The sequence below is a fragment of the Cupressus sempervirens genome, chromosome 9 (genome assembly GCF_028749045.1).
Source record: "Cupressus sempervirens isolate cs-2001-9-10 chromosome 9, ASM2874904v1, whole genome shotgun sequence".
NCBI classification, from domain to species: Eukaryota; Viridiplantae; Streptophyta; class Pinopsida; order Cupressales; family Cupressaceae; genus Cupressus; species Cupressus sempervirens.
The window spans coordinates 349,767,866-349,794,355 of NC_143126.1; the positions used below are offsets into that span (position 1 = coordinate 349,767,866).

A 26,490-nucleotide genomic window follows, 5' to 3' on the forward strand; every position below is an offset into this window, starting at 1 on the left:
AAGTCCTTGCGGGAGGGGGGTCACGTTGGGTACTCAAAATTTGTTAGTATTAAGTAGGAAGGTTGTATTGAAGGGTTGGCAATTAACTGATGGTTGCCAACGATTCATACTCGACACCTGCCTCCATATGCATGGTATTTACCTGTATGAGGGATGAAAATGTAATGTATGATAATAGTACTCTTTGATATACATTTTAATGATGTTGAAAGAAAACAGTTTTGAGCTCTCTCAAATACATTGTATATGCTTTATGTTATGTCCAATATGCATTCTATTATGTTCTAAACATTAACCTTACGAGGCAAACAATCATTGCATAGGTTTTGAAAATTAAAATTGACGATGGTATCATTTTTGGCGTGCAGATAAGAACAGAAGAAAGTGGTTTGAAGAAAGTTTTACTTTGAAGTTATTTTCTTCCATCACAAGAACGGATCATGAAGTGCAGAGGTTAGTAAATGAGTTACTTGCCCTCAAGAAGAAAATAGTTTAAGGTATATTCTTCTCTCCTCGTGTACAAAGGATGCTTCTCCCAAATGTTGCTCGTTGTTTTACTGGATGGAATCAACATAAGTTAGTTTCCTCACCAAAGAAGCTTGCTATTAAGGCACCATCAGTGAAGATAGCAATGAAGCATCATAAATCTGAAACTAGTGATCATGCTATTCTCTTCCAAGAAAAGAAAGTCAAAAAAGTTGGCAAATCTCAATTCTGGTTTTTGCATTCTTAGAAAACCATTGATGAAAAGAAAAAAGATGAAAAACACTCTTCTCTCATTTAAGAGAATGAAGACAATCATGTCATTAGACGTGAAAAGACGGACATGTATGAAGGTCCCAATCAAGCTGAAAATAATTTATCTTTGTTTCAAGGTCACAACTTGAATGAGTTTCGCATGAATGTACTACCCCAAAGCTAGAGGACAACCTTGTTATATATAATTCAGATTTTCTTGGGTCTGAATTTTGTGGGCAACATACTAAGCTATGCAGTACTCATCTGAATCACATGAAAGAAATCATTCCAATCAGCTTGAGGTGATGGTGGTTGCTAAACCAGCTTTTCAAGTTGCAGTTATGAACAAGAATCCAGTCTTTGCTTGATCAAGAGTATGTCCTATAAGACATCTTGCTTCGTTGGAGGCTAAAAAAGAAAAGCATAAGTTCCAAAAGAACATGAGCATGGGCATGAAGATACTCTTGACAAAGTCAAAGAAGTATGTTCAGTTCAGCTGGAGCAGTTTGAATCCATGGACTCTAGTTGAAGCAGCAAAACAAATGCTTTTTCAGAAGAGTAAAGTGAATTATTTTATCTTTTTCAAGGAGTGCCATATCAAATTTTGGTACCATTTCTAGTGGTTCATCTATATAATTTTTCCTGTAGACATGAAAGGGACTACAAGCTGTTGAAAAAAGATAATGATTTTGTTGATCCAGCTAATGGTTTCAACTGAAAAGTTTCATTATTGGCTAGTTGAAATTAGGTAGGTTTTCTCTTTTTAATAAGTGTGTTTGCACAAATTTATGTTTTCTTTTTTACGGTATTGCTTTGCATCAGTTGCATCATCCTTTTTGTTGTTTTGTCATTTTTGATTGCTTGAGTCTATGGCCCAATGGAGTAGATAATGGCACTTAGAGATCAAGATTCTACATTTCTCATTGCTTCCAAGAACAAATGAGCTACATTCCACAGTGAAACCTCAATGTTGTCTATAATTTTGAACTTGCAAATTTAAGACACCACTATGAAATTATAAAAAAAAATCATTGTTGTCCGTAAATTCTATATTGTAGCCGACGGGTAGAATTGTATCCGAAAGGGTGCATGACGGTTGAGTCACTCCTTCGGGAAAGTATATGTACACCATCCGGAAGGGACGTTGGAATCATCATAATCATATTGTAAGCATTGGAGTGCATATTGCGTATATGAATAAAGTATCCATCTCTGTGTTACATTCTAATATCTTAATGCGATAAATACCCGTTTGTCGTATACGGTAAACATTTGGCGTCGTTGCTAGTTGAATCTAGAACGAAGGAAGTGTTATGAAAATTAACGCCGAATCTGGTTAACAAGGATAGGAATACGCACAGCATAAGAAGTTTTAATTTTAGCACAACAGGCGAAGTGCAGACAGAAGCTTCAGTAGCTTACCGACGAGCACCAAGGGTAAAGGAGAACAGAGGGAGGGAATGCATTCACCTAGTAGACCGAGGAGTGCCGAGGAATTGCTAGAAGAGACTCAACAGTGACTGAATTTGGTGGAAGAGACAAGGGAGGAGTTCCTTAACTTGTATATGCCGAGGATAGAGAATTCAAACGAAAGGGAAGTAACTCACACGACACGAAGTGCCGAAGGAGCACGAGTGTGGAGTGAACTCTTTGTTCCTGATACACCCGACGAACGAATAAAAGTAGAGAATCGAACAACTTTGCCTGAAGAAGATCCCTTAACATCAAGTAATGTGGTTGTTGGAAGTAGGGCGAGTGTCCAAAGCAGCACGGTTGTGCAAAACAACGCAGGTGCTCAAAACAACACGGGTACTCAAAACAGCACGGATACTCAAAACAGCACAAGTACTCAGAATAACGCGGGTGCGCAGCAAACACCACCACTTCAGAAGAAAGTAGTAATGGCAGGACCAAAAGAAAAATTGTCAAAGTTCAATGGTGACGAGGCAGCAGATCCAATCAGACACTGCAAAACATGCAAAACAATATGGATGGTGAATGGTGTAACAGACCAGGATGATTGGGTCCTACAGTTTCGAGCAACCCTACGGGGTGTAGCGATTGATTGGTTTGCAGATGCCGATCCTCAGAAGCTAACTACATGGTTGAACGTTAAGAAAGAATTCATAATAGATTTTCAACTACTAAGGGATGATAACGAACTTGTAGCAGAAATATACAGTACAAAGCAGGGAAAAAATGAAACGACCCGTGTATATGCAATAAGGCTAAAAGAAAGTCCATCGGCTAACGGATTAAAGAAACAATGGTTTGTTAAAGGGCTACAATCGGCACTAAAGAAGAAAATGAAGATTGTACCTCCAGCATCATACACAAATGCATATAATAGGGTGATGGATCTGGACAGTGAACAAAAGACGAGCAAAAAGAAGCACAAATCATCGGACTCAGACGATTCATCTTCTGAAAGTAGCAGCACTGACGAAGAATTGAGTAAGCAATTTCGAGCATTGTAGAAGGATATGCTACAGATGATGAAGGAATTTAAAAATCTGCAAAAGAATCCTGACTCGGTGAAGAGGGAATTGTGGTGTATAGACTGTAAGGAGGGCCACACAAAGGACTCCTCCCCAAAAGAAAAATTTTGCAATATCTACCAGATTGCGGGACATTTCACAAAGAAATGTCCATTCAATATGAAGTCAAAGGGACACCAGTAAGTATTACTGACACAGAAAGTGTCCAGTACAGGAGCAAGAACGAACACAACCAATGACACAACCTCAGGAGGTTATCGAAATAATAACCAACGTGGGCAAGGTGGTAATAATAATAATAATCAAGGCCGAAGTCGGATATAGTACAACTCGAGCAGACGGCCGATGATCAATGTCGTGCGTCCAACCTTTGGGTCAACTTTAGTGAGTCGAAGAAGGAAAAGAAGGGAACGAGTTCCGAAAGGAGTATAGCGAAGTAAAGGAGGAAGAAGCACATGTAGATGAAATGCCGGCACATACCTTTAGTAATGACAAACCTATAAAGTATGAAGAGCCTACTGTAAAAACAATGAACTTAGGTGATGAAGCCAATCCAAAATATATCTTTGTAGGAGATGACTGGAACCCAGTCCTGAACGCAACAGCGTTCAAAATATTATGGACGTATAAGGATCTGAAAGGAGTACCACCGTAGCTATGTCTACTGAATACCATTGATAATGCAGTACCCATATGGAAATAGTCGTACCGTATGAACAAAAATTATGCCGCACAGGTCACTAATGAGATTAACAAGATGCTGGAAACAGAAATTATTTTTAGGGTGCAGACAAATGAGTGGGTATCACCCATTGTGATATCTCTAAAAAATGACACCACACAGATAAGAATATGCATAGACTTTCGATGCCTAAATGCAGTAACAATTAAAGATCCATTTCTGATACCGTTCACCGATAGCATTCTCAAAGAAGTTGTGGGGCATGAAATTTACTCATTCATGGATGGGTTCTCTGGATACAACCAGATATCCATCGCGGAAGAAGATAGGCTGAAAACAACATTCATAGTGGAAGATGGAGTATACGCCTATAACAAGATGCCCTTCGGACTGTGTAATGCCCCAACAACGTTCCAAAGAATTAGCTTACACATATTTGATAAAATGTCTATCGGAAACTTTAAGGCATTCCTAAAGGATTGGTCAATTTTTAGCGTAGAGGATAAACATATCCCAGCACTTGGAGAATGCATGGAAAGATGTAGACAGGCGAGATAGCACTGAAACTGAAGAAGTGCAAATTCATGGTGCCACAGGGGAAAATACTAGGACACAGTCTACAAAGCACGATTGAAGATGGATCTTGAAAAAATCCGTGTGATTTTGGATATGCCACCATCGGCCAATGTATCAAAAGTAAAATCATTACTAAGACATACTGGATACTACCGAAGGTTCATCAAGAACTTTGCGAAAATATCCTACCCACTGGACAAACTTTCCTACAAGTGTGAACCTTATAAATAGGAAGCGAAGTAAAATGAAGCTTTCGATGGATTGAAAATGAGGTTAGCCACAACACTGATTCTAGCCTATCCAAACTAGGAAAAGGAGTTTCATGTTCATGTTGATGCATCGAACTATGTGATTAGAGCAACACTAGCACAAACAAGTGATCACAAATTGGATCATCCAGTATACTTTGCAAGTAAACTGTTATCTAAAGTGGAGAAAAATTACAGTACGACAGAACGAGAAGCAATCGGAATGGTGTACGCAGTACAAAAATTCAGGCACTATCTACTAGCGACCCTGTTCGTATTTTATGTGGACCATCAAGCATTGTTATATCTTGTGAACAAACCGATCATACAAGGAAGGATAAGTAGATGGTTGTTACTGTTATAAGAATTTATGTTCAAGATTGTGGTACAGCCAGGAAAGAGTCATGTAAGTGCGGATCACTTGTCGAGGATAAAATTAGGAGAGCCACCAAAGAGAGTCAATGATGATTTTCCTAATGCATAGCTATTTCACATTGTAGTACTGCCATCTTGGTACACGCGTATCAGAGAGTATCTATCAATGGGACAGTTTCCTAGCAAAATGTCATCAAACGAGAGGAGGAAACTTGTGCTAAGGAGCCAAACATTTCAGCTGATCAATGGGTTATTATATAAAATGGGACCCAATCAGATTCCAAGGCGGTGCATTCTGGAGGAGGAAATTCTGAAGGTGTTGAAGGAAGCGCATGAGGGACCAGGAGGAGGACATGTGGGGCCAAACACAACTGCACGAAAGATACTTCTAGCAAGGTTATGGTGGCCAACCGTGCACAACGACGCTAGGGAGTGGGTTGTTGCATGCTACACATGTCAGAGAGATGGAAAACCATTGAAGAGGGACTTCATGCCTCTGAATCCTTCGCACATGCAGGAGCTTTTTGAAAGATGGCGATTGGACTTTGTTGGACCCCTTAAGGTAAGTAAAACAAGATGATGCAGGCACATCGCGGTGGCAATGCAATACCTGACCAAGTGGGTGGGAGCACGTACACCACCAGACAACTCTGCAGTGAGCACAGCTAAATTTATTTATAAGAAAATCATTACTAGGTACGAGATTCCGCTGCAATTGACAAGCAACCGGGGAGGACACTTTGTTAATCACATCATCCGACTACTCACTACCAAGTTCAAAATTTATCATTCATTGTCGAGCACGTACTACCCGAGAGCCAATAGACAAGCAGAAGCTACCATCAGCATTATGGGCATACCGCACTTCATATAAAGTAACTACAGGACACTCTGTTTCAGTTGATGTATGGGCAGGAGGCCGTGGTACCGATGAAATTCATGGTTTCGAGTTTAAGGATCGCAATCAAGAACAAACTGGAAGATATGGAAAGTCTGAGAGTGAGGTTCTACAATTTAAATAAACTAGATGAATGATGACTGCAGGCACAGTAGGCCATAGAAGTTACACAAAACGGGTGTAAGGTATGGCATGACAAGCATTTAAAATTCAATCAATTTCAACCAAGAAAGTTCAAAGTGAAGTGGGTAGGACCAAACAAGACACACAAAGTTGGCGATAATGGAGCAATCAAATCATAAACGCTAGATGGGTAGGAAGTGAACGATGCAATCAATGGGTTGAAGTTGAAAATTTATCATAAAAGAAATAATGCGCCCCCACAGACGAACAATTCAAAAACAACATAAGAAGGAATAAAAAGTAGTACTGTATATATGTATAGTAAATGTAAAAAAAAAAATTAAAAAGCAATGATAAAATAGTAATTGAAGGTCATATAATGTACCGTACGGTCAAGAAATACTTGTAAGAAGAGATGGTCGTATCTAACGGTATAATAAAGGAGGCATATTGAGTGCCAGGAGATTACAACCACCATACAATCCACAAGAGCGATCAAGAGACACCATATGATAGGTAATTATAGGCACAATGTGGCTATTGAAGGGAATACCGTACAAGGCATACAGTACGAGCATTGCATTGTATGACACATGCAAACGAGAAAGTGACTGTACGGACATGTGAGGGAGGAGAAAGTTGATCGTATGGTCGTACGGTAGAAGGAAGGCACTATAAGCACATAAAAAACAAAAGCAAGAGCCTACCGTACAGGAGATGAGAAAGGAAGTCCATACAACTACCAAAAACAGAAACCATACAAAGCATGTAACACACCATACTACGATAATAGAAGGCAGAATTAGGACACTTAAAAACACTATACAGTCACACACAAACAGTGTATTGTGTGGCTCACTAAAGAAACAAAGCCGTACGGCCTATCAGAAGATAGCTTACTAAAGGAGGTCATATACCACCGTATGGACATCAGTGAAAAGAGCAAAGTTGCATCATACGGCCAACATAAGAAAGGTTGCAAATTCATACCGTATGATTCTGCAAGTAAAGACTCAGAAGAGAAGAGTGTTGAACACCACGGCACGGACTGGTATTAGGAACAACCATTGTATGGCCAAGGAAAATAGGAGTTGAAGGAGAGTTAAAACTGTACACCATACGGCATCCTAGTACGGCGTCAAAGTGTTATAAAGAAAACGTAGGCAATTGGAACATAGTTGTATTCTGTACCATATAAAATTAATGGAAACATAAGGGGAATCAGCATTTGGTAAATTGTGGTATCATAAGGGAAGCAACCGTACAGTAGAGTGGAACTCAAGTTATAGAGTCGTACCATTAAGAAGAAAAGGTGTACAGTAGAATGTGATGAGGTGTGAGCAACTGACCTAATTGTTTTGTCTCCTTCAAGCAAAACGACAAAAAAGGTGACAGTTATGCATTCAGCCAAAAAGAGAGTGTGGAAGAAGAAACTGGAAGAAGATTCATCAAGCAGCACAATGAACAAAAATGTACAGTATTTACCATCAGGTGTACATATTGCAGTCAATACAGGCAAGAAGAAAGCAAGGGCACAACCAACTGCAACAACACATCTCACACCTCAGAATGTGGCGTTCGAGGGTTTGAATAGACTGGAGTGTAGAAAATGGTGGCAGGAGGCTCTGAATGATCACTTTGTAAAGGACAGCATACGAAGGGCACAGGTTGAATGGGCGTTGCAGATGCCAGTATTCTAGAAGCATTCATGACTTCGAAGGATTTCTTTGCACAATGCTAGAAACCTATGACAAGTTCTCATGAAGATGCTCATTTCCTTACCTCAGACAGAATTTAGTGATATCTTTCAGAGCCGTAGACTTCACTAGCATATTCAACATACCAAGTCATGCACAGAGAGGAAGGAAAATCAATAATAAACCAAAGAAAATCGACCGGAAAACCAAGGAGCAGTTCGTAGAATTGGTGTGTGGGGAACGGTCGAAGGCAGAAAGCAAAGCATTGATAGATTCTTCCAAGGCAAAAGGACTAAAGAAATCTAAGGTGCTGGAAGAACATTGGCGTTGTCTAATGGATTTAGTGAAGAGCAAACTCACCAGTTCGAGTAAGGCATCAAAAATTTCATTTTTGCAGGTAACCATGATGAACGGTATCATGAATGCCACAGTGTATGATTAGGCATCCTTGTTGGCTGAGCACATGCAGTTCATGCCGTTGCAACACAAAACCTTTTACATACCACACTGCGCCATCAGTCTATTTCTTAATGATACTGCACGGATGATACAAAATGATATATTAGAAATTAAGCCAAGTCCGTCAGAACCAGGGGAGCCATCGATTATGCGGTGGAGGCACCTTGATACTCCTGGAGGGCAGAAGGCCATTGGACAGAAAAGAATGCAACAGGAAGTACAAAGTTTTGAGCACGAGAACACGGATAGTGGGAGACAAGACACATCTTCCGAGGACAGTGACTCAAAGGAGGAAGTGTAGGACAAGGATGATGAAGAGGAAGTCAAAGTTATTACAGCACCGCCCCTACTATTTCTAAGGACCCTCACAGCTACTTCCCACTTGCACTTAGTCCCCGCAGGTGTTCACATTCCTGGGTTCAAACAATTTAGGCAACTTGTTCTCATGATGCCAGTCACCGTAGTAGCCAGACCAATAGCATGGCCAGTAGCACGGCCAGCAATATTAGCACCTTCAGGGAGTACCGAGCCTTTAGTCGCAGTACTTGATACAACCGTAACAAAGGTAGCCATGGGGTTACCTAGAGGAATTGACGAAGAGGGCTTCCCAACCGTACTAGTGGCAAAGGCTAATATAATTGTTCTAGAGGAAAAGATGGACACTCAAGAGGGAGTGATGGAGATCCCGACAGGCAAGGGTTTGAGGACACCAGGTGTTCATTTGGACATAGTGGGTTGATATGCAATGGTCACGGTGGATGCAACATTGTTAGCATCACCTGAGGAGCTAGACAGAGAGAGCATAACCCAGAGGTTGAGCACGTACCTAAGTACGAGGTTTCACCATACCCCAGCGCCTCGAGTGACATACCTGAATACACCTACGCAAGAAGTAGTTTCGGAGGAAGACCCTCTACAGGCATAGGTGGAGAAACATCAACCGACACAGAATGATAGACTACCACGTAGCATTGTTGAGCAAATGGCGGAAGTAGTACAGAGGGCTATTGGTGCTCAGCAATAGCCTCCAATAGCGCTAGAAATAGTAGTGAGACAGGAATTCTTCGTTGATATAGTAACTCAGGCTTGCCAAGTAGTGGCCTCTATAGAGATACAGGCTTTGGACTCAGTAGTAAAGGCATTGGAGAGAGTGGTATCTTTCATGAAATTTGGATGCCCAGTGACCTTTACAGTTTGTTTTGAGGAAAGAGGATGGCCAAGTGTGGAAACTACAAAGATGCGCCAGGATTGGGCCACTACGAGAGGTCCGGATATGGAAAGCCGAGTAGAGGCTTTGACTTTGGAGATAGTTGAGATACACAATGATGCATATTACACCTTTCGGAGGAGCCAGGTAGATCAGGTAGCAGCAAAGAGAGCTCGGGAGGAGTCAGTTACCAGCCTAGCCGAGGAGAGGGTAGCCTGAGAATCCAACAGGGCAGCATTGTTAGCCCAACAGAGTCAGCTACAGAAGGTGGCTGCGGAGAAGGAACAGTTAGCAACAAAAAGAAGTGGGTGGCAGATGAAAAAGAGAGAGAGTTGGGCAAGATTGCTAGGATGATGCAGTCATGTTTGGAGCTTCAGATGGAGGTTGAAGCAAAATTTTAAGTATGGAAGGAGCAAGTGTATAAGCTATGAGTAGAGATGAATGAGCTTATGGCATGGGCGGCTACTATACCAAAGACGCATCCCTCTTCTTAGTGTTTAAGTATTGATGTAATTAGTTGTTTTGGTTGTAATTTGAGTTTTGTTGTAAAGGTTGTCTCTATTTTGTCGTCCGAAGACTACTTTACTTTTTGGGGGGGATGATGTTGTTGGTAAATTCTATATTGTAGCTGACGGGCAGATGAGAAAGAGAGAGAGTTGGGCGAAATTGTTGCGATGATGCAATCAACTTTGGAGCTTCAAATGGAGGCTGAAGTGGAATTCAAAGTACAGAAGGAGAAAGTGTATAAGCTACGAGCAGAGCTGAATGAGCTTAAAGCACAGGCAGCTACTACACTAGGGACGCATCCCTCTTCTTAGTATTTAAATATTGATGTAATTAATTGTTTTGGTTGTAATTTGAGTTTTTTTGTAAGGGTTGTCTCTATTTTGTCATCCAGAGATGACTTTACTTTTTGGGGGGGATGATGTCAGTAAATTCTATATTGTAGCCGACAGGTAGAATTGTATCTAAAAGGGCACGTGACGGTTGAGTCACCCCTTCAAGAAAGTATAATGTACACCGTCCGGAAGGGACTTTGGAATCATCATAATCATATTGTAAGCATTGGAGTGCATATTGCGTATATTAATAAACTGTTTGTTATGTGTTATATCTTACTATACTACATGCGATAAGTATAATTTTACCCTGTACGGTAAACAATCATATCTTTCCTCTCTAAGATTAATGTTTTGAGATTAATTCCTAAAGGCAATGAATCATACCTTGCATCCACCTTATTTTTTGTCCTTTAACTGCCAATTTTCAAGTCTTTCGTCAATTTTTCCTTGGTTATCTTGGTGATTTCGAGTTTTGTTTTCTTGATTGTACATACTTGACTTCCTTAAAAGCTTGAGCTTGTAATTAATTTTTCTTCTTTGTTTTAATCTTTTTGATCTCCCTTTAGCGTCTTGGATCTTTTTTCTTTTATTATTTAAGGTCTTGGATAATCAAACAAAAGTTATGTGTTGAAGGCAAGTACTTTGTTTAAGGGAAAATAGTACTCATAATACTTGGTGACTTTAAATCCCAATTGAAAGTGTTTTCCTTATAATACTTTCTGCCGAGATTTCAAATCCTGATTGCAAGTGTTATTCTTTTCCTATAATACTTCTTGTCAGGATTTTAAATCCCAATTGCAAGTGTTTTACTTTTCCTTATAACATGTGTAGCCGGGTTTTAAATCCCGATATCAAGTGATATTCATTCCCTTGTTTTCCTTAAGTTGTGAAAACACGTTTCTTGAAATGGAAATCCCAAAACCCAACGTACCTTCTAGGTGTGACTTTTCGAATGCATTGCAAGTTAATAACACATCTAATCAGGTTCCTAAATCCCGATTACATGTTTTGTGCTTGTCTTTGTTAAAACTGTCATTTTGTTTGATGATTTAACATGTAATCAAGATTTTATTATCCAATTGCAAGCAAGCTATCATTAGAATGAAGACTATTTCATAAAAACTTAAGTTCTTAATTTGATTTCAAGTTCTGCCTTATGCCCTAGAACAGCCAGACGAGATTTTTTTTTAAATCGAGTACAAGCGTTTCTACAACATTTAACACGATGACTAAGTCTCTAAGATGCAAACCTGGGTAGTAGAAACCCAATCAAACTGAAACATTTTGCACTTGTGTCATTTGTCAACTAAGTCTCTAAGATGCAAACCTGGGTAGTAGAAACCCAATCAAACTGAAATGTTGTGTACTTGTGTCATTTGTCTCTACAGTTTCGTTACATATGTCATTTTCTCTGCATTTTGGCAAATTTTTACTTGGAAGGGATTTGAGGCATTTGATTCTTTTCAGCATCTGTATTTTTCCAGCCCTTTGCATCATTGGGTGTTCGCATTGGATTTCAACCTTTTTTTTTTCTTAAAGATCATTTCTCTAGGTCATTTTTGGTCCAAGTGTGGCATTTTCATTTTTTCATTGTTGTTTTGTGAATTTTTATTTTAACTATTGCAATGTGGCTGCAATATAAACATATGCAGGATTTTGTATTTGTTTCTATTTCTTCCAACACTACCTTCTCCAACTAGCTTCTCAATTTGAGAAAAATATAGTTGTTGAAAGTAACACCCCTTGTGAGTAGTTCCAATCTTGAAATTCGCAGTATATGATTTTTCCCTTATAGGCAGTCAGGTTTCTAAGATACGATTACATATTTAAATTCCCAAATGAGGATGTTCTTCCCAGCCTGTCATCAGGATTTTGAACCCCAATTACAATTCATTTCTCAAATAAAGAGGTATTTCCAAATGTTTCTTAAAGTATGAAATTCCTAGATGGCAATCCCATATGCAATGAAAATTCCCAAAACCCAAATTTGGCTTTTGAAGTGATTTGTAGTTGGGATTACGAAACACAAATGCAGGTAAAAGCACTTCTAAAATATACATGTAATCGGGTTTTTGAATCTCGAATACAAGTAAAAGTTATCCTCCATGATAGGTATATGCATTTTCATCTTGAACTTCCCATTTTTTAGTCCAAATGCGTATGTTTTATCTACTTGCAGTGCTCATCAAAAAACCTAAAATTCTTCATTGGCCTCATTCTAGAAGTTGATTCTATCATGTTTCCTTCAAATTTTCTCATCCAAAGCCCCTTTAATCTTATTGTTCACATGCATAGCTCCATCTGCAAAGTTCTAGCTTGGAACAAAGTTCCATGGCTTCTCTTGTTTGCACATATGATCTACCAATCAACAAATCCAAGCATTGGTCTTAGTTTACAAACTGATTCCAAGACTAGAGGACACAAAGCAAGAACAATAACATTGCGAAGCCATACAAGGAGGTGGAAAAGTAATAAAATGATTGAGAGCATAAAATGCTTTCAACAGTAAAATGGTCATGAAACACCGAAAAAATGTCTTCCCAATAAAGGTCATTGTGATGCCGGACAATTAAGGATGCAGATTCTTGTCCCAATTCAAGATGCTTCCACCAAATCTGAGTACTTCAATTCTAGAGCACCTTGTACTGACATAAGGAATGTGACAAAGGATAATGTAAATAGAATCGATTCTTCTGACACACTTAGTATAGTTTTCAATTGTGTACTTGTAATTTGTTTTCAGGAAAATTACATGTAACTTGCAACCGATAAAGTCATTACACGTAATCAAATTGCAGGTCAAGTTAGCTTGATAAAGGTCAATATTAGTTGGACTTCTCCCACCTTTTTTTCTCTTGGCCCCAAACCTATATATAGAAGGGTGTTGCATTGTAATTTTTATCGTTTGGCAAGGCAATAAAGCTTTGCCAATTTGTATATGCATTCTAAGACTTCAGGGTTGGACAAAAATTGAATTTCTTTCAATAAAAGAAGCAACTTGCTTTGAAAAATTGTGCTGAATCAAGGTGCTATGTCACGATATTTTCTTGTGTTGGTTGCGATTTTCGTACTTCTGTTCAAGATGGATTTGAACTGAATCTTGCAGAATTTAAGCTGCATATTGATTTCAAAGTTATAATTTGGTTTCAGATTTTCTGTTCAAACTTCGAGCTTCTTATCAAGGCTGAGATTAACGTAGAGCACTCAAGCAAGGAAATACCTTGTACATTTTGTGCCGCTTAGTTTTCTTTGTTTGTGCATGCAAGGTGGAATAAGTTTTGAAGATTTTGAGTTGCACACGTTTGCTTCTTGTTTTCATAATCTCACGAGGGGTCATTAAAAGATTTGGATCTTCTGAGAACTCCTACGTTACTAAAAGTAGTTGGTACCTTGAAGGTTATTCTTATGTCTAATCTCCTATTTACCAAGATTCCCACTCCACCAAATACTTTGTAAGAGAATTGCACTGCTGATTAAAGATCATTTTGTAATTGTAATATCTATTCTAAAATAAGAGAATAGGATGAATGTCCCACCTTGATTTAGCTTAGTGTAAATAGTAGTTAAGTGTTTTGTTGATTCTAGTAGCAACAATAAGGGGAAGCCTTCATCAATAATTAGGAGAAATTGTCCACATACTGTGATCGAAACCAATATTTTGTAATTGATCCTTAAAAACTGTCGGTTGCAAAATATTCACCCAACAAAGTGCAAGCATGACACTGAAATAAATTTATAGAAAATATTATTCAACCCTCGCCAGCTTTGAAGATTCCAAGATCAGCTAGGTAAAACATGGTGGAAACCAACTAGCAGACACACTATCAAATGTGGCAGTGACAATGTGAAATAATGGGGATGAGATTTTTGAGGATTTTAAAGGGAATAAGGGAGAAGAGTTGCTCTTGAGTACACCTGTGAATGAAAGAATAATAAAGTGATGTGACAAGCCGTATTGTGGAGCACATATGGAGCTAACTAAATACCCTAGCCTAGCCAGATTGCCACATCTCATTCTGGTGGGACAGAAGGCAATGACAAAGCGAGGTGTTTATATGAAAGTAACGAGACTCGGACCTAGCTCGGACTCGGCAAGGGTAATTCGACTCGTGTCCCAGCTCGAACTCGGCAGTGACTCCACAAAGTGATAAAACCCTTGAAATTTAGAGATATTTTTGGATTTAAATTAATTCCATGCACCCCTTATTGAATATAGATTAAAGCCACAATAACATCATAAATTAGAAGGTAATCTGATCACATACATAACACACATCGATAACATAACTGGAAAGGCAAAAAATTAAAAATCAGCCAAGTTAGATGACTCAGCCGAGTCACCTAGGCGACGTAGCCATGTCACCCAGCCAAGTCAGCTGAGTCAACTCAGTTGATCCGCCGAACCAGGGTCACGGATCATTTTGACCCAGCTGAGGTAACTTGACTCGCTGACTCGGACAACTCACCCAGCTTGAGGCATGTCTCGTTACTATGGTTTATATAAATGAAGGCCAACTTCACTCTACTTTCTCCAAAGCAAAAACTTCGTTCGAGGCAAAATTACTGAGAGGAGGTTGTGTGAAGTGTTCAAAATTGATGAATCCCTCTTCCGACAAATTGTAGGCCTCATCCTTTATGAGGACTTTAATAAGACAGAATACAAATCTTGTTCAATTGTCAACATTGCCTTTGCATTTCCAGCGTGGGCTCTAAGGAGAAGGCAATGTGAGCACAAAGGAGTGTAAAACACGCGAATGGTGTAGCGATTTAAAGATAAGCTTGGCAATGGTGGAACTAAGGATACGGCTCTGAGCCCATCATGGTGATTGGAGGCAATTTGGCACCATGTGGTCACTGGTGCAGTCTTTCTTGGTTAGGAGCGTTTATGGAAATCAGGAAGAGTGCAAAGCCAAGGCCCAAATTTGTTGTGTTTCATTGAAGAACTTTCTCTAGGCACGGGAGATGGAGTGTGAGAAGGAATGAATGGAGTGAGAAAAGGCTAGTAGAAAGGTGGTGAAATTTGGGCCAGAGAATTATCCGTTTAATTGCTCTATAGGGAAGCCAAAGAAACCCCAGCTAGGGTCAATTTGATGGGTGGCCTCTTCATATTTTTGCCTTGTTTCTCTTGGGTAATTGCTGGTGCAGTCAAAATTTATGGTTCCTTTTGTCAAGGTTTGTTAGGCTCTTGTTTGAGAAAGGCTAATTTTAGTGTTGGACTGCATACAAAGGTTGATGGGTATTTTGCAGTTTCAGACCCATGAGCTTTGCACCGGTGCTGCTTACATGTTATGGGGATTGGTGATGGGTGCTGCTTATATGTTATGGGGATTGGTGAACAGTAGACTGTATTTTTGGGTTGCTGGTGTCATGTTGATCATATATAGTTTCTACATAGTAGAAGTGTAGTCCCAATAGTTAATATATACTTGAATGTAAATCTTTTATGGCGATTAATAAAAACATATTCTATCACTGATTTTAAAAAAGATGTAATACAAGCATAAATAGCCCTGACAATGAAGAGTCCAAAGGCAAACATTGAGCAGATGGAAAACAAAGCATAGATCAACATTATCACAGAGAAAACAGAGAGAACCACACAGAGAATTTACTTTAATATTTTTTTTACAAAATGTAATTGCAACAGCCACCGCCACTGTGGATTTTAAGATCATTAAAACTGAAATAAAGAGAAAAAGTAATAGAGAGATTAATTACCAATGTCGTCGTTCTTGCTTTTTGCAAATACAAGAGCAACAGCATCATAACTGTCAGGACCTTCCTTGCGTGCCTTCCCATCCTTCAATTTTTTTTCCAAAGTTGAAGTTTCCAAATATTGGCTATTAAAGGAAAGGCAACCTCCTTCATGCTCTGCTGCCAGCCCACCTATAATAACAGTGTCCCCATGTAGTCCATCCTCTGAAAGGATAGTATACCATATATTTCAATTTACAAATGATTTACAATTTGAATCAATTTCCAATATTGTCAAAAGAAAGATTAACTAAAAGCTTAGAAAATAAAAAATGAAAAATATGGTTAAAACTTAATAAAAAACAATAACTGAAATGCACCTATGGACAACTTGAATTTGAGAACATGAAAATTAAATAAGTTTAATAACTTAGTTACATGTATACTGTCACCCTTCCATTCTCAAAAGTACCACCACCTTAGCCTATACCCCAGTGTCCTCAATTTTTAAATATGCCAATTTTAAATTTATGAACCCTCCAAGTTCAATTACCTCAGTCAACTCTTCTTCTCAAGGTAATACAAGAACATTAAACAATATGCAAAAGTCCAATGTCATCTAACAAGATCAAGTCAAATTTCAAGTTTTCAAGGGAAAATAATTTACTGTCAAAATTGCAAGTCATGCGTGATTTAGGAACAAACTTGATCCATACGATTTCTCAAAAATGTCCGAGTCAAGTTGTAAAAATTGTGCCATGTCTGTCATTTTGTTGGTATTACAAGAATTTAAGTTGCTCATTGCATTGTAAAAGTCAGCAATTTATAGGCAGGGTCTTTCTTATTTCTACAGGTCAAACATTTTCACGTATACTGCTTGTATCCATATGAAATTTTTGTATCATGTTCAATTTCAAATAAAAAAAAAATTTCTGTCAAGTTGAGCCATATTTCATTGCTTCCTCCAACTGTCAATGATGTTCTTGTTATCTCTCTCATTCATGTATTGTAAAGATCAACGAATATGGTTTTTAAAGATTCATCATGGCAAGAGAATAATGTTCAAGTAGTTAAAAAGATTTTGCAAATTCATCAAGGCATTGACTGATTAACATTTAGTTAGATATAGCGTTAGATAAAGCATCATTGAAGATTTTCTGTAATGAAAAAATCATGCAACAGCCATAAAGCAATGCAAACTTACATACGCTAAAATTTGAATTTGGGGATTGAAAAGAATTTAAAAATCAGAAAACAGTTGTGCCCCTACCCTTGGGCTCATGAATCAAATTTTGAAATCATGGAACTCCAAAATGTCACACGTCATAAGTAGTGACAATGAAACTGAGGTGCGAATTTCAAGGCCTGTTTTCAATGTGTATTCCTGCAATCTTTTATGAATTTAGTTGCACCTAAATTTGTGATTTTGTTTTGTCACCATTGATTTGGTCGATTAGCAGTAGTTGTCAACGGTTGTGATCTGCTTGGCAATCATTGAATTCTTTAAATAGGTTTCTTGTAGTCAAGGAAAGTAGTTAGATGATTAATCATACCTGATATAGTTCTCTATAATTAGTTTATATGAATAAAGATATACTATTGTCAATCTATCTACTATGCATTGTTATTTCTGGTTTTATTGGAAGTATAAGTCTTATAAGATATAAAAGTAAATAATGTATAGACATGATGTTTTAAAATAGAAGAGAATAGCTGATTGTTGAGAGTCAAGACTGACCAAACATAAGAAGAATTCAAAAACCTTTATTAAATAAACATGTAGACAATAAAGTATAGCCAACGAAGCAGAAATAGAGGAATATATTAATAAAGTTGACATCCATATAGACTTTTCAACTCAAATCTGCTGTGAAGAGGGAGTGTGCATCTGAAATAAATCAATATTTTAATAGTAGATACTGAGAAAGTGATCAACAGTTATGTTGTCCTCGATTTTGACATCACAAAATTGGGATGACCCTATGCAATTTTCTCATGGATTCATAGGTGTGTCCTCAGTTTTTGATGTATTGATAAGGTGTCATGAAGGCAATTGTCATCCTTGAGTTGATCTTTATTTAGCATTATCTATGCACTCTTTTTGAAGGTTTTTGTCAAGTTAATTACTTTAATGCTGTCAAACAATTTTTTCTTCTTTGATTGCACTTGATTTTTGGCAAATTTTAAGTCTTTTTTTTTGTTTTTCTTATATTTGTGTTTGGTTTATAATCTTGGTTTTTGCCCTACGATAATTGTCCTTGAAATTCTGCACATTTCGAGCTATCTTAGGCCTCAACCAGGCTTGTCTAGTTCAAGTTATTAAAGTTTGAAGCATGCTACAGGTGGGGGTTTTTCAGCCTGATTGCATGTCTTTATTAAAAATATTTTAAAAGTGGACTTTTTATTGATAATTGCACAAAGTAATAATGTCATTTATATGTAAAGTGGATTTAGAACCCCACTTTCAAATTTCACATCACTCTGAGAAGTTTTGTGAAATATCCCGAACCGGATATTTACTAGATTTCTCGATCAACAATATATGAAACTGAAATATGCAGATATATTACCAAACTCACATGAAATCGATAGAAAACTCCAAATATTTATCCAGCTACTTCTTAATATAGTATTCAAAACTTGAACATAGGCAAATGTAATACGATACAATAATAAAACCATAAGATTTTGCACAAGATAATAATCTATTCTTGTCCAAATAATATTCAAGAATTCAAGCATATAACAATGCATTACAAACTAGTAAGATAAAACCAGCAAACTCTTATAACTCCTTAAAATTAGTTATTGCATTATACAAAAGCAATACAATAACCAGCACTAACAAATCCAATCTTAAATAAAAATTAACAGTCAGATAGGAATACTAGAATAAGAACCTGTAAGCGCATATGAAACACCTAAATTGATGTCTCCCGGACAATGCGTTTGCATCCACTGTCTAACGGCGTGAAGGGCTACATCCTCATACTAGCTGAAAGCTGAAGCTTTCCAAATACTCTCACAAGAGAGAACTAAAATCTGAAATAATAATAAATCAAGCATATCCAGGAATGAGCCTCTTTCCCTTTTAATACACAAACTAAGACTCTTTGACTCCCCTCTAGCCTTCGTCCTATTCCCTTGTAACTCTTCAACTTCCCTCTGGCATTTTTCCTTATTCCTCCTTGATCTTTTGCCCTCTTTATAACATGAAATTAACCTTTTAATAATTTGAGTCTACGCTCTCATAGTCAATTTCAACATTATCTATAATAAGACTTCAATATTTCTAATATCCCAAAAAGGGGACATTACAAATCTCCCCTCCTTAAAATTGTTTGTCCTCAAGCAATCAGTACCAAGATCCCATACAAGTCTGCAGGTAGCCCTGTAAACCAAAATGAAAACAATTATGGCCATACTGCGAAGCAAGGTGTCACTCTGCAATCTATCTCTCAACCAGATCCATGGATCCCATATAACTCTCTGAAAAAACTTTGCACATGTAAACTAAACAATTCTGATTATCCTCGCATTTAGTCCCACGCTGCACAGCATTGTAACAAAATCCTCAATAAGCCATAGATACATATTTTCAACACCTAGATCCCAGACCCTATTGTCATAACCAGCCGATATGATAAGGTAGAAATGTATCAATGAACTATGCATAACCCAGTAGATGGTAACAACCCGACCTAAATAGATGATGTAATAAACAATTCACTCTAAAACTAAAAGTAACACCTTCGATGCATCAAATACTATACTATCATAATCAAACTAGAGAAGCTTCGGGTACATAGGTACAATGAAAAAGAATGAAGCTGTAAAACCGATCCTTGAGATTGTACCATAACTCTCATCAAAACTACACCAAAATGTATCCAAAGGCTAATGTATGTAACCCAACCAACTCCTGTATGGTGTGAAATCAGGAGTCCTATTTAGACTGATCCAATGATGAACAACTGTAATCAATTCATGATGCAGGAGCATCCAGAGGTATAAGGGCAATCCTGTGTCACCCAAAAAATGTCCTTAGACTTAGTTTCTATTTCATGTCTTTACATTTTTGGATACCCATTTGGGCCAAATAAAGGTTCCAACTCTCACAGTTCAACTATCAGTGCGCTAGAAAATCCCGAAAAAATAGGAGCATGTAATTTGGCCATCATTTTGGTGACCTAGAAGGTGTGAATTGGCCAGATGAATGTAATTGTGATTTAGAGCATTCCAGAAAAAGAATCAGGTCAAAAGGCCCCACGGTTTGAAAGTTATTGTAGTTTTCCGGGTTTTGGAGACCTCCTAAGAATGCTTCAAAGTCAGGTTAGGGGCATTAAATGACCTCGAAAAGGGCCGAAAAATGGGGGATGAGCGAAGCTAGTCCATAGGGCTATAGAGCGCTTCGAGAGCTTTCCGAAAATGTAAACGGTTCGTCAATCGGAGCTACGGTTCAAAAGTTATGCCTCCTGAAAGTTCGGTTACCATTTCTAGATTCTTCTAGATTTGTGCCAACTTCTACCGCAGCTTTCGGAACCTTCTATTTTGTCGGTGGATGCCTACTAGCACTTTCTAGAATGTACTCCTAGTCCTTAACCCTCCGAGGTCTATTTAAGGAGATTTTTGGCATTGTAAAAGGCAATTCGGAGTGGAGTTTGAGAGGAGGTACTGAAAGGAGAAATTATCTCCAGATGTATGCTATTGTAAGCCCTTAGGGCATGTTCTGAAGTTTATTTTCTCTGTACTGTTTGTAATAGCTTATTTTCTCAGTTAATATAATTTTCCCTTTCTGTTGTGTCCATTTTGTTCTTGGGTTGTGTTCCCATCAATTCACCACTTCCATCCTGTGATGAAGACTTGCTCCTAGAAGCTATACCAGGATCCAATATTATGAAATCCAAATCATCCTCCTCCTGGCAATCAAAAGGAGTTCACTGATTTATCACAAAAAGGGGATTATTGGAAATCAAATCAGCATCTACTTCAAACAAACAGTTATCTACAATCAGAATGTGATCTGACGTTTTTGCACTTGATTGTTTGGGGCAGCTGTCCAAGTCATATGTCTGCTGAATGCTATCAACTTCATCAATTACTTCATGAAAAAACTCCTGCCTCTCTTTATCCTCATGTTCCTAAGAGTGATTTGTGATCCTAAACTGATTATCTGCTTCTTGAAGAGAAATCCAAGCAGCATTTAATGCCCTCTTGGGTTTCCTTAAGCTCTCTAATGAGCTCCTTAATCTCATTCCTTTCTTTATTCAGTTGATCGACATGTGTTTCAGCAACCTTAATAATGTTATCCCTATCGGAAAGCAAATACAAATATTCTGATTTCATAGTTTCAAGAGTTGTTTTGATCACTTGCAAATCAGAAACAAACCATTCTTCTTCCACTCCCTTTTGAACCTTATTGTAGAGATCCTCAACCATCTTGTGAGTGTTGTCATAACGTACCAAAGATGCCACAATCATTTCTTCGTTAACCTTTAGCTGATTTCTAAATGCATGCATTTCATTGTCATGTTAATACATCTCATCGTCTTGTAGTGTCATCTCGGATTGTTCCTTTGAATTCTTGTCATGGGCATAGGAAATATATGGTTCATCACACAAAAATCCCAACCTGTTATTACCTCCTGTGCAACCAACCTCATCCACCTACTTGACAAAGCTAATCTCCAAATCATCAACGTAGAAACTTGCACTCTGTGTCACCTCTTCTGTGTGATCACCAAAAGGCTACAAATCAATGGGGGTTGACTGCACTTCTTTTTCAAGGTCCTCTGTTAGATGATTTTGATCAACTGTAAATTTTTCATACAAATTTTTGCACTGGTCTTTTTCAAGAAGATCCTAAACCAAAACAAAGTGCTTTCTTTTTGCCATGTCTGTCTTATTTCACTACTCTAGATGAAGCCCCAAGTAATCGATGAACGATAAGTCATTCTAAACTCGATTAGGAAGTTTTTTATATTCTCTGTAAATGTTGAATATCTCTGCTCTTATATCAATATTTGGGTTGACGACTCTTGCAGCTTCATAGTACCTTTCCTGAACCCTGAAACTCAATATCCTTCTTTGAAAGATGTCCCAACTATATCAAATTGGTCATATAAAGATTTTGAGTGTATTTGTGGATTCTTATTTTGCAAGAAATTCATGAGATCAACCATATAATCTTTGTCACATTTTAACTCAACATAGTACGGATAACTCCAGTAAGAATCTATGAACTTTAACCCTGTAATGGTTCCAGCCAAGTTATCTGAAGGAAAACTCTCTTGCCAATGGTTATATTCTTAGAAAGTTATACGGTTCAATTGATTTCTGAACAGTTCATTAGATGTCTTCAATCACCCAAACTTACCTGTTATGCCCCTGTTATTTTCGTTAGATGGTATTGAAATATCACTGAAGTATCCCCTTTCCTAGTTCTATAACGAATTCAGGCTTTCTTCATTGACATTTTTGCAAACAGTTTGCAAGTAACCCTGAAATATGCTTGGAGACCAAATACTAATGAACAAATACCAATCAAGAAGAACAATATAAAAATAACTACTAGTCTAATATACTGAGAATTCCAAGCCTCCTATTATGAAAAGCGAGACGACTATCACACAATAATGATCATATAGCAATATAAATAATCATATCTTAGAAATTGATATCTCAATCATGCACTCTCATTACACAAAATATCTCCATCAGTATATGCCACAGCAAGTATACTCCTATCTACAGGTGCCTAGTAAGCACAACAAATTTCTTTCTCTTTGTCGCTATCATCTGTTTCTACCCCTATTATTTCATCTCTCATCCTTGTGGAACTGGTTGTATTATCATTCTTTAAATAATGATTTGCACCACCTCTGACTACAACAGCATATGCTTTATACAAATCCCATAGAATAATCAATCCATTTTCATATGTAAGAACCACCCTAGTGCCAAAAGAAGATGGTTGTGGCTAAATGCCAACCACAGAAAATGGAAAACGATCTCGATCTTTTGAAGATTCTTGTACTATGTGTACAGGAATATGATAGGGCATCTGAGAAAATTCACAATTTTTTTGGTCATATTTGACAACAGTGACATTTCCTAGGTCATCACCAAGATAGATGCAAGAAGTTCCCTGAATAACAGTAAGTGCAGTGACGTTCGATTCCCACTGGATATAATATGCCAATGCTCGTCTATTCAAATCCCATACCTGAATATCATTTCGACTCACTAGATTGCTTCCAAAGCTTGTGCTTGCGTCTTACCTTTACATTCGATATTTCCTGAACTGAATTCCAACCCAGAAAGATTCCTTCAATTGACTAAGGTTCGATAGCGGAGATTAATGGCAATGTCTACCTTTCTCGATGCAAGCAGAAAACCGATAGAAAATTTGGTTCAACAAAAGTCTCAACCTGAACTGCAAACATGTCTGTTAATTGGTCATGATTTTGTTTCTATGTGCTCCCATTTGGCATGCTTTATACGGCTTCTGTGTAGGGGTCGTTACTTTCTCACTCCTAAGAACCCCCACGTGGCGGATCAAAAATGAATTGTGGCTCCTTTTTTGAAAACTTGTCGATGATTCACCAACTGGTTACAATAAATCTTACCATTTCAAAGAACGACGTTATAACTTGGGTATACTTCATTTGTCTCGACATCTGACTGCTTCAACTATTACTCCCAGTACAGGTGGTGATTTATTCCTTGTTCGTCAACCATTACACTTACTAGCAATTTATTAGATTCACAATTGTAACGAAGAACCACAAATTCCCCTACACCATACACTTCACAATTTTCCTGCCTTCTTTATCAAGATGGGCCAAAATTAAAAGCATTGGATACCAAGCTAAATGTTCCTGTCACCAATAGAGAATAACTGGAGTGAAATAGATGGTTTGTGGTTACGACTGGTCTTTACCTTGACTTCAACAATTGCCCCTGCAGTTCTGGACTTACTCCCTATGTCGTGTGTGATCTATATAATCCCCATTCTGCACCATTCCCCGGGTAGGGTAGGGGGACAAGGAAGTTATCTACAGAATTGAATAATGTCACTGCTCCTCCACCTATGTGTGATTCCAACTACAACGACTATAAAGCTTTCCCATTTTTCCCCATTGTGGATAATTGGCACTCCACACGACTTTTGCAGAAATTGACCACAAATGTGGTTTTCTCAAACTATGACGAAATCTCAAAATAACAGCAAAGCCCTTTTCTGTAGTGTTCGGACCTAGGTGTACTGCAAGGATGGGCTTGCTTCTCAATCGGTCTTTTGAGGTACCCTTGTTCCACACTACAACCCAAACTTCCTTGTGCGTGACTGTTGTAGCAATATTATGGCCGTCTTCCTGTAATCGAGCCTCCACCCTTTTTTATCTTGCTAAACGTATGTGGACACTAGTATTATACATGGCCACGTCCAATAGCTTATACTCCTCTTTCCTACACCTTTCGTGGGTCCTGGGTTGCGACTTCTCCTTGCTAATGAGCAACAACTTCCTCCAATATTTCTGCAACTTGTCATTATCAATTGTAGTTGATCCTTTGTGAGATAGGTCAAGAAATATGGTAGCCACTTGCACAACTTGATACCAAGTTGCCCATTCTCGGTTAAGTGCAGATGGCCAATTGCAGTGATCTGTCTTCCATGTGCAAGAATATTTTCTTCATCCAGAAAACCAATCGGATACCTGCAACCAAAAATGGCTTTAAAGAAATTGTATATGGAATTGCATCTATTGGTTGCAGATGATGATAAACAGTTGTAAGCGGTCGTGGATGAGTTGAATCACCTGAATTGATATGGACATGGCTAAATCTATGTTGCCCTTCACTTTCAATTTAAAACAAATGGAACCTTTCTCATAGAAAATACAACTTGTAACTTAAGAGAACCTCCAAAAAGTGCTCGCAAATCTTAGCTCCATCCCAATAGGCCTCTCCATTTATTATACAAACACTGTACGCAAAGATTATCCGCTCCACCATCGTGTACCCAAAACTAAATAAAATAACCTCTACTTTTTTACCAATATCCTAAGTGCAAAAACATTGCTAATTCTAATAATGAACTTATACAACAGTCTTTGATACAATCTCACAGGCTGGTAGGAAAACCAACTCTGATACCACTAAAATATCCCAAACTAGATATTTACTAGATTTCTCAATCAACAATAAATGAGACTAAAATATGCAGATATATTACCAAACTCAAAAGAAATCAGTAGAAAACTCCACCAGATATTTACCTAGCTACTTCTTGAATATAGTATTCAAAACTCGAACATAGGCAGATGTAATACGATACAATAATAAAACCATAAGATTCTCCACAAGATAATATTTTGTTCTTGTCCAAATAATATTCAAGAATTCAAGCATATAACAATGTGTTACAAACCAGTAAGATAATACCAGCAAACTCTTATAACTCCTTAAAATTAGTTATTGCATTATACAACAACAATACAATAAGCAACACTAACAAATCCAATCTTAAATATAGATTAACAGTCAAATTGGAATACCAGAATAAGAACCTGCAAGCGCATATAAAACACCTGAATTGATGTCTCCCAGACAATGGGTTTGTGTCCATTGTCTGCCGGCACGAGGGGCTACGTCCTCATACTAGCAGTATGCTGAAGCTTTCCAAATACTCTCACAAGAGAGAACTGAATTCTAAAATAATAATAAATCAAGCATATCCAAGAATGAGCCTCTTTCCCTTTTTAATACACAAACTAAGACTCTTTGACTCCCCTTTGGCTTTCGTCCTATTCCCTTCTGACTCTTCAACTTCCCTCTAGCATTTTGTCTTATTCCTCCTTGACTTTTCGCCCTCTTTATAACATTAAATTGACCTTTTAATAATTTGAGTCTACGCTTTCATAGTCAAGTTTAACATTATATATCATAAGACTTCAATATTTCTAATGTCCAAAAAAGGGGACATTACATTTTGAATATAGTTTTTAATGTTTTATTAATGCAAAGGTGGGTTTTTTCAATCCAATTACATAGTATATCATTAAAACTATGTTACATATAAATATAGTCACGAGTTACTTTTAATGCAATTGACTAGAGTTTTTATTTAACATTGCATGCCATCATAATAAAAATCACCTTCAAAACTCCACTATCAATATATTGTAAGTCCCAAATGCATAAAGGTGGGCTTTGTCAATGCAAATACATATGTTGAGTTTAAAATATATCCAAATCTATGTAACTTAACATGTGTAAGTCGGGTTTTAAGATGCATCTGCATATAAGAAGCTCATTATTATAAACTTTATAACTTAAAAGTTGTGTAATGGCAAATTCTTACCCATTTGTACATGCATTTGCATATGAAAAGCCCATTCTAAATAACTTAAAGGGCATAGTGGCCTTTTCAAGTCAAAATACATGTGTTTTT

The 26,490-nt window shown here is 37.7% G+C and overlaps 1 protein-coding gene across 2 annotated transcripts in view; it reads right to left on the reverse strand.

Moving 5' to 3' along the window:
* LOC149538750 (F-box/LRR protein) overlaps positions 1-26,490 on the reverse strand; it is a 224,082-nt gene that overhangs the window by 86,223 nt on the left and 111,369 nt on the right. For both annotated transcript variants that reach the window (XM_089800074.1, XM_089800075.1), the window contains one exon: positions 16,062-16,262. In XM_089800074.1, the coding sequence (XP_089656200.1) occupies positions 16,062-16,262 (201 nt within the window). The remainder of the gene's footprint in view (positions 1-16,061; positions 16,263-26,490) is intronic.